Source organism: Myripristis murdjan, chromosome 10 (assembly GCF_902150065.1).
Source record: "Myripristis murdjan chromosome 10, fMyrMur1.1, whole genome shotgun sequence".
In the NCBI taxonomy this organism is placed as follows: domain Eukaryota; kingdom Metazoa; phylum Chordata; class Actinopteri; order Holocentriformes; family Holocentridae; genus Myripristis; species Myripristis murdjan.
The window spans coordinates 3,916,066-3,930,157 of record NC_043989.1 but is presented as its reverse complement, the minus strand read 5'-3'; the positions used below and the strand labels follow the sequence as shown (position 1 = coordinate 3,930,157).

General features: G+C 42.9%; 1 protein-coding gene across 1 annotated transcript in view; it reads left to right on the top strand.

Annotated features, from left to right (window-relative positions):
- Positions 1-14,092, top strand: part of npm1b (nucleophosmin 1b) — a 61,309-nt gene that overhangs the window by 14,453 nt on the left and 32,764 nt on the right. Inside the window, exons 9-10 of the mRNA XM_030061881.1 lie at positions 4,623-4,718; positions 4,800-4,874. Of these exons, the coding sequence (XP_029917741.1) occupies positions 4,623-4,718; positions 4,800-4,874 (171 nt within the window). The remainder of the gene's footprint in view (positions 1-4,622; positions 4,719-4,799; positions 4,875-14,092) is intronic.

Sequence of the window (14,092 nt, the reverse complement as noted above, 5' to 3'; positions counted from 1 at the left end):
TCATTAAGATATCAGTGTCTGTGATGAGACAATTCCTCAGTTTTTGCCTGTATTTTCTCCCATTCGGTGTCTGTCTCTTCATTATGCAGTGACAGTACACCCAGATAAGCCCCACATCATGATTGAATGGCACAAATTTTAAAGGGATTAAAGAGGAGATGAAACAGGCCGCGTTTGGGTGCCGTCGCTGAGAGGATTCGCCTGGGCCTGCACGTTGTTTAATGAGTCGACTTTGCATGGAGGATGAATACATAACCGCAAAAATAACCAGACAAGTGATCGATGCCTTCGGGTGATCGGGGTTCCCTGGTGATCTGGGGGTGCGAGCCCCGGTTGCCCCGTCAGTAATTCTGTTCAGGATGTCACACTTTGAGCGCACAAATCGTCACGTCTCGTCTGCCGTCTTGAAACAGATCTCTGTGGGACTTTTTTTTTTTGTGATGTTAAACGTTAATCCGCCAGATCGACAAACACCTGAGGCGAGAAAGTGATTCCCCTCAGGCGCCGCGTTCTTGCCGTGTGGGAGAGAGAGAGAGAGAGAGAGAGAGCAGCTAATTCTGCAATGGCCGCCGTCCAGACATAACACAGTGGCTGTGGAAATGCTCCGGGGGATTAGCCGATGGGCAGCTGAACCGCCGAAACCGCTCCGCCAGTTTGACTCCCAGGGCCGTGGAGCCTCGACCGCCCCCCCCTCCTCATCCCCTCCCCTCCCTCACCTCACACTCCTCTCCCCTTCTCCACAACAACTGTTCCCTCCCGACAACCTCTTCACACCCCTCACTTCCTGGACACACCTTCTCCCAATTGCTCTCATTACCAGCGTTTGATGTCTGGTGCAGCTTGTGCTTCCAGATGCCCCTGAGGAGCGAGGAAGCGGGTGTGGGTGTCTTTTTTTCTCTCTCCCTCTCTCTCCTAAGTGCAGGTGACTGGTCATTAGATTGGCTTGTCAGATCCGCTGCCAATACTGAATTTCTCACCTCTCACATCCCTGCATGTAGCTACACCTACTTGCATAACAGGCTCGACATGAGAACCGGCTAACTCGAAATTGTGCTGATCTGAAGTAACGTCGTCGTCTCTCGCAGCTGGCGAGCCTTTTGTGCTCGGCGGATCTTGGAGAGGCCGATGCCTCGGAGCGGACGCCGCGCTCGTAAACTTGTTAACCACTTCACCCGGGCTTCTCCCGAAAAAAGAGTGTCAGGCATTGTTTTTTAAGCGACCGACTGACACGTGTTTCAACAGGTGCCCTGCCTACCTGTTTTGGGCTCTGGCTTACCTGTTTGTTTCCAGTTTCCTTTTAACTGTGAGTCAACACTTCAAGTCGGTTGACGTGCAGAAAGTTTGATAGATAAAGTCCTATACCACTGGCTAAAATAAAATACTCCTAGATAAAATAACAGACTAAAGCTGTAATGTGCTTTTTGTGTTGCCTCTCATAGGATAAGTCTCCCCTTGCAGCACAGAGGGGACTCATTATATATTATTATTGTGGATTGCAGGACTGACTTTCTGTAGCGGTGCTTATTACAGCAAAACGGTGTGCTGTCTGAGCAGCAGGTCGTGCAGGGGATGTGAAGTGTTGTCCGTCATGTTGAGCCGTTTGTGCAGCATCCCTCTCCCAACAACCAGCTGGAGGGGTTTCCAGAGCAGATCCCAGCTTTCCTCATCAGCTCGTTCGGTTTCTTTACCCACAGAGTCACAGTTGGAGTCGCAGTTTTATCACTGACATTGTCGTTTTTTTCCATCCCCTTTTCGTGGGGCCCCAAAAGCCCTCATTCCAGCAAAGTGACAATTACCAGGCCCGGACAGACTTGGTGAGCAGAGGTGTCACAACCATGTGTTTGCAGTGGATTGGAGAGGAGCGATTGCATCAAATGATAGCGTGCTAGTGATTAAGTTCCATGTCCCGTGGCATCTGTAATCAGTGTCTGGCCCAGATGAAAAAGCTTGCTGGCTTTGTCTGTTTATCAGCTGTTTCAGGTCCACAGCTGTCCTTTGGAAGTACAGAGCCGCCCCCAAATAATAAATACGTAGTGCATTCGCCTGGCCAGGAGCCAGCAGCATATGTGCTCTTTTTTTTTTTTTTTTTTTTTTTTTGTAGGGGTGAGGGGGTGTATGTGCGTGAATGTTTTCTTCATTTTATACCTTTTGATCTGAGCTATAAAATGCTGATCTCTTGGGGACAGAGACAGATGATTGCATTCAAACTGGAAAGACAGAGGATTTCTTCCTCTGGCTTTTTTCAACATTTGTTTTAACCGTTTCAAGTCCTAACCTGGTTTCAAATGCTGTCATACTTGGCTCAAGGGCTGAGGATATAATGTATGTATGCCTGTTTAGCCATCTGTGGAATCAGGCAGCCTTGTTTACTTTATTTGCACACGAGCATATGTTAACAAGAACATGAACAAAGTCAAGTGTAGGTTTATGATCCAAAGCAGGAACTGAATTTGGTCGAGTCCTTTTTAAACAATGACATAGACATACAGTTTTTTTGTTTTTTTTTTCGTGAACAGACATACAGTTTCAAAGACAGGGACCTCGGTAACACTGAGAATCGTCCTTGTTTTGGCCTAAAATACCTGATTAACACTCAGATGTAGTATTTCTTGTAACATTTCCCATTTGGATGACACTTGTACCTGCAGTGCATTTATGTAAAGGGGAGATCTTTTAATTTCGGCAGCTGCTGAGCCACAGTTTACCAGAGCAGTGTAGGGTTTTAATGCAGAAATAGTCATCAAGAGAACAGGACCCCTCCAAAAAAAAAAAAAAATCAGTGGACAGCCAGCCTTTTTGATGCTGCGGCCGTTGTGTTTTCTCAGTCGCCGGGTAAAAAACTTCCACAATAAGTCTCTCCTCTCCTGTTTCAAATGTGTGTCTGGCTATCAATGAAACCCTGCAATTTCACTGGATTCCAGCGTGGCCTTGCATGTAGGGACAAGCTCCACAGCTTGTGTAACATGCCGCCACAGTGTATGGCGTGTGTGTGTGTCTCTGTGTGAGTGTGTGTGTGTTTGTGTGTTTGTGTGTGTGTGTGACTGTGAGTGAATGTGTTGTGGTGTCACATTCAGACACTTCCTAATTGAGGACCTGTGGCTGCCCACGTCTGGACACGGCCTCAGTCCTGCCGGTGCTGCGTTCGTGCAGCCGGCTTCCTCTGCACAAACACGCGCCGCTCTCCGCACGTCAAACCACCACAAACCGCCAGGCCACCACAAACTGTCCCGTGGTGTGTGTTTGACTCGTGCCCTGCGACAGTGTCAGACAGGTTTTAGTCCTGCCTGTTGCTTAAACACACCCAGCAGAAGACGGTGCTGTTTTTTCTTTGCGGAAGTAATTATCACTTGACATCTGTACAGGTGTAGATGTCGTCAATAAATGAAAATGAGAACATTAGCTGCCTCTTGATAAGAGTGAATGTTTTCTCTTCAGCCTCAGTGGTTAGGATTTGCCACCACTGGAAAAACAAAACACTTTTTTTCTTTTTTTTTTTTTTTGTTCTCTTGACAAACAATCCCTCTTGCTCAACGTAGAGTCTGGGCTTGCCCTCTCCTGCTTGGAAACAATAAAAGGATAATTTGTACCCGATGTATTTGTAAAAAGGTGGTGTAATTAGGGTAGAATTTGTTGTCCTTTTTTCTGCTTTTATCTCCGTCCAGCTGGTTGCCCACGCCAAGCATGTTAACACAGCACCAGACTAAATAGGTCACGAAAGGGCTGCAGCCCAGTTCCTGTCCCAGGCTGGCCTGCTGGTCACTGGACCAGCTCATCACCAGTTTGATTCCAGAGAAATCCCAGTGGACTTAGAGGCAGATATACACCATTTATGGTCTAGATCTTCCACTCGTTGCACAGACTTATAGCCCCAGTGCAGTGTTTCACATAAGTCTGAAATATATGTTCGGGATGGCAAGTTTACTTTTTCTGTTTTGCTCTAAAATAGCAAAGCTCAGAAACATATTACATTTCTCTGTTTGGTACATGCGTGTACAAAGAGGAATGGGGATGTGGTGGTCTACCTTTTCATGGTTTTGTTTGTACCTCAGTTTTTATCAGTTAGTTTCATGGTTTGATTTGAAAAAATACGAACTGACTCAAAAATCAAGTAATTTCACATTGTGCTCATCATGGTTGCTCTTATTTATGATTTCAGTGGCAAATCATTACAGCCCCAGAAGGCACTGTGTTTTTTTTAAGCATCTCAAAGAACAGAAGATCAATTTTAGTCAACCTGCTTGCTGTAGTTATACAGGGAAGTAGTTCTTCAGTGAGATAAACAAAGCTGTTTGCTTCCACTTTGTTTTTACTGGAGATTAATGGTAAAGGGATTTGGGTTTGAATTGAATTGGACTTGTTTCAGCACATCCACATATCACAGCCAATTTGGAAACAAAGAGATAACTAAGTGGTGGACGTTTACCTGTAAGGAATAATAAAATACAGTTTTTAAAGTATAGCCTCTGTGTAGAAAATGCTGAAATGGTCACACAGCAGAAATGTTAAACACGGTGAACAGTTATCGTTGTATCTGTCTGTCGCTCTGCTCATCTCTTTCTTTATCCATTTATCTCATTGATCAGTCTTTCTTATCTGACCAATATATTTTTTTCAAATTCTAGACATCAACCCCAGGAAAAGACAAGGCCGAGGCTGGGCCATCCAAATCGCCCTCTTTGTCTGAAATAAAGACCAAGTTGTCGTCTGCAGCCAAAGAGGTAAAGCTGTCATCTTCATTTGTAAATTATTATATGTCTGATATATAATTAAGCTGATGATATTGTGTCTTTCCTCATCAGGGAAAACCACTACCGAAGACAGAGCAGAAGTTTGAAAATTTCGCAAGAAGTTCTTTTAAAATTGCAGATAAAAAAGTAAGTAAATTAGGCTTAAACGTGTAAAAATATATATATATGTTGTTTATTTTTATTATGTGTAGCTGTTGGCAGGGCGTTGTTTTCTTTTTTTCCACTGTTGTTGCCGTTGTCAGAGCGTTGTGAGCACCAAGAGCTAAAACCAAGTCAGCCCCTTTTCATTTGTTGGAGTGTTTTTTTCATTAACTGGGATCTTTTTGGCTCCATCTCTCCCGGGTGGGGCGTAGAGGAGGACGGTGGGGGGGCTGCTGTGACAGATGAATGACATCACTTCTCCTCCAGTAAAGACAGCTCAAAGTGTCGAATGGCAGTGAACCCATTGTGGTCTGTCTTCACGACTTACAGAAAACGGTGTAAATAAGACCTGAATCCTGTCAGGTTGTAAAAACAAAGCTAAGAGGTATAACAGAAATACGTGAAAGTCACGACCGCTCACGTGAGATAAACAAATGTCCAACAGCCAATACAGGAAAACCGCCTGCGAGTATTTACGCTGCGTTCATCAGAGGTGAGATATGATAGGTTTCTGACTTTCAAGTTGGAAAAATCCACAAAAACAGTCCTCAAACTCATAATTCCTACAATTTTCTGTGATGTCAATAACCAAAATAAGCAACATGGCAATATTTATAATGAACACAGAGCAGTAAATAACAACATGTTCCAATTAAGTACACAAGTACAGCAAGACATTGATAATTGGATGGTCTACACGGTGTAGATGGTAAAAATGCTCAGCAAGTCAGTGTGCCCTTGATAATATTTCAGTTTCATAGCCGTGTGTTGTGACATTGTGCAATTATTTGCATTTGCAGATTTGAAAATGTCATGCTAAATGTCAGGTTCTATTGCTAATATCAGTAGGCAGCTAGCAACATGTCCTTTTAAAATTAATATCTCTTCTAGGGCTTTTGGAAGAAGAGGTGCAGCCCATATTCTCCAACTCTAATGTTGTAAGAGCAGCCAAACAAACACAAATTTACTCCAGGCATTTCTTTTTTGTTTGTTTGTTTTGAGCTCAACCACTCAAATGCTCTGAGATTAGGAAGCTCCTTAAAAAGTCTTTAATTGGTAAATTTAAGTCCTTTATTGGCTTTAAAATGTGTTAAACCTGTCTCTCAAAGGACTTCAAAATGCCGCAGACCTGGAAAATAAGTTTAATGATTTATTTTCTGTTGTTGCACGGTGAAATCCTAAAAAAAAAGAATCAGTGATGAAAGATTTGAGATTTCGGTGTCATAATCAGTGGAATCAGTCGCAACGGCATTGTGTTTCCTGGGAACGTTCAACGCGCAACACACAGAAAAATAATCTCTCTCACTGGCTAACCAGCTGGACCAACAAATGCTATTTCTCATGTCCTTGAAAATTGGTTGAATAACCCCGTTTTTGACACGTGGTTGAGTTCTGTTCAAAGTGATGAATACGAGGTCACAGTTCAGGCTCCTCAGTGTGAATTAGAGCTTATTCCGTCATCTTTATGTCTCAGTTAACGTTTGGACAAAAAATGCGAATGTTGTTGTGATATTCGTCTCAAATTTCATTCTGAGCGGGCATCAGAAAAGTCTTGAAAAGTCTTAAATCCAACATGCCTGAACCTGCAGACTCCCTGAGAATGGATGTCGGAAACGTAACGGAAACGAGGTTCTCGCCTCTCATGAACGCAGCCGAGGGTCCGACCAAAAACACTAAACCAGGCGATTTCAGGAGATTAGGATTGACTTAATCTGAGAGGAGGACCTGCTGCAGTGTTTTGGTTGCAACCTGCAGACTCGTGGTCCATGTGGTTTTTCGAGTGCTGTGATTTTTTTTTTTCTTTCTTTTTTAGGCTATAACCTCTTATGGACACATCTGATTCATTTCCTGCTTTTCGCGCTTTTTACATCTCTGTATTTAGTCCCACAAACACTCGGCCAGGAGCAATCACTTCCTGTCATGTTTCTAGAAATATTCCAGGCGCTAAGTGTTGGTAGCCACGGGCGTGTCTGCGTCAACCGCCGTTTTTTAGCTTTAAGAGCTAATACCTCACTGCGGTTGTAGATTCCAAGGAATGCACCATTGTTCCTGATGTTGTCCTTCCACCTTACACTGTCCAGCATGCTCCACGCCGCTCTGCAGCACAGCGCCTACGCTATGAATTATGTTCATTTTGCGTCAGTGGACTCTTTAGAGATGGAATGGGAGTAGACCTGCCAAGGCAAACTCTTTCCCGCTGATTTACTGGTCCGCTCTCTCACAACTGTGTCTTTTGTAGCTTTAATGAAGGGACTGGAGGTATGCGCATGGTACCAGTCTCTCTGACATTCAAGGCCTCTGACCAGCCTGCAAGAAAATTTCTCTCAATGCAGATTTGAAAGCTTTTTCTAATACCTCCAGCCATTTCAGACAAACAACCCCAGTCCCTGCACAGTTACACAACATCAGCTACAACTGCTTTAAACTATTTCTATAGACTAAACCTGATCCTTAAAAGTGTGTCATATGGTACACTGCAAAAAAAAAAAAAAAAAAAAAAATCTCAATTTAGGCTCATTTTCAGTGATAAAATCTTGCGTTTCTTAAAGCAAGTGTGCAGTTCTGTCAGTGGGATGAGATAATCTCCCTTGTTTCCACAGCAGTTTCACTTGTTTCAGGAATTTTCATGGGATCAAGTATAAATCTGTTGAAACAAGGCAGAATAAGGCAGATCAACCCAATAGGATCAACAAAATGAATCCTAATTCAAGAAAATTCTGGAAACAAGTTGATGAGCATTAGAAACTAGGGGGATTATGTAATTGCACTGGCATTTTTTCTATTTTATTTTGAGAAAAATAAAATTTTTAAGACTGAATGTGAGACTAAATGACTTAACATGGAGTTTTTTTGCAGTGTAATGTGTTACTGTCTGGGACCTGTTACCTTTTGAGATAGTTTATCCAAATAAAAATTGTGGCCAAACACTGAAGCGCGTGGATGCTTTTGTATTTGGTTCCATGACATAAAAATGATCTCGTTTGCAGCCGCGCAGCTTGAGCCAGGCCGCTCCAACATGCATTAGTGATTGCGTTTCGATGTTAAAATGTCAACTGCGCGGCTGCGAGCAGGTGAAAGCTCTTCAGAGCGGAGCGAGGACCGGCTGGACAGGGGAAGGGAGTGGGGGTGGAGTCAGGGTGGGGAGAGCTTGTTGATCCCAGTGTGTAGAAACATCTGTGGAAGTGCTTTGGTTTCATCAGCCAAGGCTGAGATCTGTCAGACCCGGAGCACCTAGTCATATACTCTGGTATGTACTGCTGCCCCCACCCAACCCCTCGTCGTACCCCAGCAGCTCCGTCTAAACTCACTGTTCCCACAGGCGAGACGCACAAAAGCACGTTGTAGTAAAAGTGAGTCATGTGTCTCTCATGCTGTATAGCACATCATTTGGATGCTGTATAATTAGTCTCTGTCTTTCATTCTCTCGCTCTTTCGCTCCCTCTCCCTCTCCCTCCTCATCCCCTCCTCACCTTCCTCAGGTGGTCAAGGAACTCTGGAGCTTTGTGCAAACACTGAAGACTGATAAGAAGTAACACACACCTGTCGCACTCTTAATCACTTGTATGTTTTTGCATCCTGCGAGGAGTTTAAAGGCACAGTCGGCGAGGTTTCCTACTCAGCCTTTGTCCCGTCGGCACCGCTGAGCGTGACCGGGTGATCGCAGATTTTGGCAAATGCAGACGGTGCATCGATTCAGACGTTTTTGGCTTTCGTTTGTTTGTTGTTTGTTTGTTTTTGAGTTAATTATGCAATAGGAGATATTGCAGAATGTGCCTTTAAATAGCTCCGCCGTAAACAGGTGAATCCCATTCTGTATGAATCTGAACAGTTGGTATGTGACGGCTCTGATTTCACACGGGGATCGACCCAGCGGCCGAAAAATACAACACAGCGTCCCCCGGGGGTTTTAACATTTTACCGCCATCATTGCTGTTTTCTTCAACCAGATGAGTTTTAGAGGAGAACTTCATAAACCCAACAGAAAACATCAACTTAACAATCAGTGTTTTTTTTTGTTGTTTTTTTTCATCTTCAAACTGTCGGTCATGTTCAGGTGAGGTCCTTTCAGTCTTCACAGTCCATCATGAAACAGTGATGACGCTCAGCAGTTGTCAGACGGTGGCGCTGTATTATTACTGCAAACTTCAATATTAACTTAGTTTCGGCCCTACTTTTCGTAGCGTTTTCAGTTCGCCAAACGCCTTTGCGACTTGTACTGTATTGTAATTTGCCTGGCTTAATCATTCTGTGCTTACTGTAATGAAATTTGCTGGTGGATGTGAGGTTACGGCTGTGAAATTAGCATCTCAGCTTGTAATGCCTGTTTCATTACACCGAGCCTTGAGTCACCAAGCCTCTGTACAGTAGATTAAAAAAAAAAAAAAAAAAAAACACATGTAGAAATGTAGATGGAAGTGGCTAAATGTGGTGAAATAAGGCTTTTGCAGTGATGCAAATCAATGAGTCTGCATGTTAGGACATCTAGCCTAAAAAGAAAGAAAACATCGCAAAAAAAAAAAAAAGAAAAGAAAAGAAAAAATCAAGATGACAAAACAGAAACACAAGTGGATTTGATTAGAGAAACTAAACGACAACAGAAACAGCAGAACGGCGGTGAGATCCGCTTGTCTGTCTTCAGCCTCGCTTCAGCTGCGAATCTGGAAAAGTTTTGCATTTTGACCTGGAAAACAGGAGTGAGTGTGTGTTTCAATTTTCTCCTTGTTTTGAAACGTTTATGTGATAAGAACAACAACAAAAAAAAAATATTCATGATGATTTCCATAGAAATTTAGCTGAACGTTTAGCTGATAGGGTTATTATTTTTTAATGACTTGGAGCGGTCACAGCGCTGAAACCTGTTAAGCACAGTATCAGCCCTTTAAAGGAGCACTCCACCCAAAAAATGCACAGTGTGTATCGTCAGCTCTCCCTGAGTTGTCTTGAATTCCCAGTGAAAATGTACATTCACTAAAACTCACTCATTGGCCTCACCAACATTTTTACCAGAAAGCATTAAAGGTGGAACACACTCAACATACAAACAGAGCGTCTGAGCATTAAAATGTGAACATTAAAACGAGACAATTTCAACACTGTTGCAACTCAACAGAACTAAACCTGCATGTGAAAATGTGAAAAAAATATCAGTGATATTGTGATTATTGAGGTTATGACAGTGAACAAACAGATGATATGAATATGGTATGAAATAACATCCTCAAGGGTGTTTGGGCTTTTATAACATGTTTACCAATGCAGGTTCATTTACTGAAAACATTCATCTAATTAATACATACACAGGATCAAAACCTGTGTGAAAATAGATTGCTGACTAGCTCGCAGGTTAAATTAAAGACTGGCAGTGAAGCTTGAGGTGCATTTTGATGCATCTGAAACAGGATTATAAGACAATTTTGACCACTGATAATCTTCTCTCATGATACAATACATCAGAAAAATGACATCAGGGTTAATATGAGAGAAAATAAGATTATATCGCATCATGTTAAAATGTCAAATATATGCATATATCAAAAAAAAAAAAAAAAAGTACATCAGCATTACGGGACCCATGCACGTTAGCCCAGAAAACTCACGCTCAGATTATCTCAGGAGCACACCGTCATCCCATAACGCTTTACGAGCGCCACTCTGTTGCCGTAGCAACCGGTGAGGCAGGGCTTCCTGTGCTTAATGGGGATTTTTGAGTCGGCGGGATCGGATCGCTCAGCACTTGGCACAGACCGACTGCAGCTTCCTGTTGTGTTCCCGTTATTTTGACAGTGGATTAACTGTAAAACTAGCAGCTCCCGCGAATCCTGAATCTGTATTTAAAAATAAAAAAAAATAAAACCCTAAAAACGTCCTCATGGTTTCAGCGTAGTTCACGTTTATGAATCTAGTTTTTTTTTTTTTTCCGTATGTCCCCTGTATCTGACAGACTGTTAGTATGAATTGTGAACTTTTTTCTTTGTAAATACTTCTCTTACTTGTATTTACCGTCATGGCAGCTTTAGATTTATATTTTTTATGTTAATGCTAAATCCGCCCTCGCTAATGACTTGACCGAGACGATGTTTCGGTACGGAAGGGTTTTTATGTCCGGGGTAATTCCCCTTTCAAGCTTTTTAAGACATTGTCACATACTTTAACATTGTTTTATGGTATCTTTAGCCATATTTTTGTTTGTTTTTTCTCTCTATATTGAATAATTTTGGTGCCCGTACTTGAACATGTCCAACTGAAAGAGATTCTGATCTTAATGTCTTGATACATGTTGTTTTTTTTTTTGTTGTTTTTTTCCCCTGTCATTTGCTTTAAAAGAGATTGTGTCACCTCAAACTCACTTAAAGTCTGAACTCTTTTCCTTTTTATTCGGTGGTTTTATTAGGATAATTATAGAAGTCCCATTTATTATTCTATTTATTATTTCTGTCTGTCCACATGTTTTCGAGTCACAGTGTATCGTCATCAGGAAAAGGAAGTAACTGCCTCTAAATGTGACTTTCATATCAGATGTTGTTTTCAGATGTTTAATTTCTCATTTTGCATTGTCCTGCATCTGAAAGGTTAAAAGTCAAATAAACCCCCAAAACAAAAAAGACAAACATTTGCTGTATCAGTAGATTCTTATGGACTATTGTGATTCTATATTGTAGTTAAGTCTTTGTTGCTTTTAGTAGATGCAAAGCTTTTTTTTTTTTTTTTTTTTTAAAGGCCCATGATGTCACGGGGGAGGGTCTCATGATATTTTTGGAAGAAAGTGTGTATTTCACCTTCTTTTAGTCAAAGTTTCTTGATTTTTCTCAAGCGTGACTGCTCATGGTGGATCTTTTGTTTAGTTTGACATCCTTCCTTGACTTTTTTTTGTTTTTTGTTTTTTTTTTTTACTTAAGTGTAACATTTACCTGAATAAAGTGAATCCCAACCGATTTTGAGTCACACATTCTTTCCTCTAGATTAGAAGGCGAGCGCAGAGTGTTAATGCCAGGGTAGATACGCCGACGCGTTGTCCGTCACATGTTGCTCATCCGAGTGCATCGCTCAAAGATCTCATTTAGCGACACAAAGCGGTAATTAAAGCAGACATTAAGGATGACTGATGGCGCAACCAAGTGAGCCGTAATATCAAACATGTGTCTGAATGTTTTCTGGCAACGCGATGTTAGGACGAGCGATTAAAGCAACAGGGCTGAGAGTTTAATTTCCTCACATGCTTGTTTTGCGCCTGTAGAAAACTTCATGTCAAGCTGTAGGCCCGGATGACTCTGCTCATTTTCCTTAAACATGTCGCAACAGAACCTGTATACTGTATGGTTTTGTTCACAGCCTCCTTGTCAGCTGGCTTCTGCTCATTAAATGTAGGAGGAAGAGAGGAATGTGTCGATGTGTGGATTTCAGCCTGCATCATTTCACCGCCGCGGTCCCCTCAATAAAATCCATATGTCCTCTTTTTTTTTTAATTCCAACACCCATCCATCTTTGCTGCCACCACTGGGGGGCACTGATGTCCAGGCGAGACTCCGTAACGAGACGAATTGATCACCCTTTACCTGAAGTGTGAGTCAGGCATTACTTCACCAGCAGCACCCACAGTCAGAGGAGCTTTTGCCCCGTAGCCAATAGGAAGTGAGGCGCACTAGCGGATGCAGCGGCGGGATGACGCACGGTTTTATGTTCCAAACAGACGACCGAGAGGCACGTGGAAATCCCCCCTTTGTGGTTGACTTGAATTCCAGGCCAGGGTTTGACTAAAGCAGCCTGGAGATATTGACACACACTAAAATGTGACTACACACACACACACACACACACACACACACACACTCCAAAAAGAGAGAGAGAGATAGGCCAAGACGTTGCCCTGTGTTGTACCTGAGGGGAGAGAGTGTGCCGCTGACACTTGCAGGGTTGGATTTGATTCCTGCTTTCATGCAAAATGCAAACGTAAAGATGTTGGGGCAGACGTGCAGACAGGCGCTGAAAAACAGCAAAAGGTAAAAGTGAGGCAGACGCGTTTAGATTTATTATATTTAAGCTGAAATTTGTCATGTTTTTTGAATTGATGCACACGGTTGAGTGTGGTAAACCTCTAAAACAGGCAGGTTTGCCGTGGCTGGAGACTCTCTGTCCTCTGCCATTGAGAGATGTCAAAATGATCGATCAGCTTGTCAGGCTGCACCTGTCCAGGTTGACGGCACCAGTAAACTCTTCACAACCTGAAGTCTCTGACGCCGAGCTTCACTTGTTTCAGATATTTCAGTATAAAAAAGTTGAAACCAGGCAGAAAAAGGCCTTGGGATCACGAAAATGATACTTGATCCAAGAAAATATGTTGGGATTTTCTCGTCCCACTGGCAGATATTTTTACCGTGTTTGGAGAAAAAACAAGATTTTCACACCGAAAGACGAGACTAAATGCTGAAATGTAGGTTTTGCGGTTCGGGACAGAGCGCTGACGTCGTGTTGACTCTCTTTCAGTCTGTGCACAGCCGCCGAGATCTCTATCTTCTGAGAACAAACTCTTCTACCTGTGTGTGTGTGTGTGTGTGTGTGTGTGCTTGTGCAGCACAGGACAGGCAGTTTGTGCTGTGTAAATCCAGCCCGCACAGCCATCTGCCGCATTAACATCCTGACGAAGCATCTTGTGGTCAGCTGCAGCACCGTCGAATACATTTTCCTTGAACTTCGCTCTTTGGTTTCCTTTGAACAGGAATTCAATTTGGCCCGCTGACTCGCAAAAAAAAAAAACCCCATCAAACTATGATGGTGGGTTGCATTTGCATTCGCCGGAATTACTGGAATCCATCACGGCGTGTCACCTGAAACCAGAAAAGCATCACAAAAAGGAGAAATAATGATCGTCAGAATCTCTATGCATGCAGATTACACTCTCTGTGACACATTATTCAATCTGGATCAAGAGGAGTCGTCAGTTACACATGGAGATAGTGAATAAATGCAGGCGTGGCTGGGAGTGTGCCACCTCGCTGACGTAAAAGACGACAAGAGAGTGCGACTGCGGCCCGGTGTTTGTGCAGATTTCGTGCTGAATGTGGGTTTGAGGTGGCGGAGAATGCAGCCTGCGCGTCGGCTCGCGTGTTTCTCATGTTTTGTGATGTTTTCTGGTTTCGGGTGACATGATGGACGTACCCGTGCCTCAAATCTAAATGCTCAAGGGCAGCGTCTCGGTTCTCGTAAGT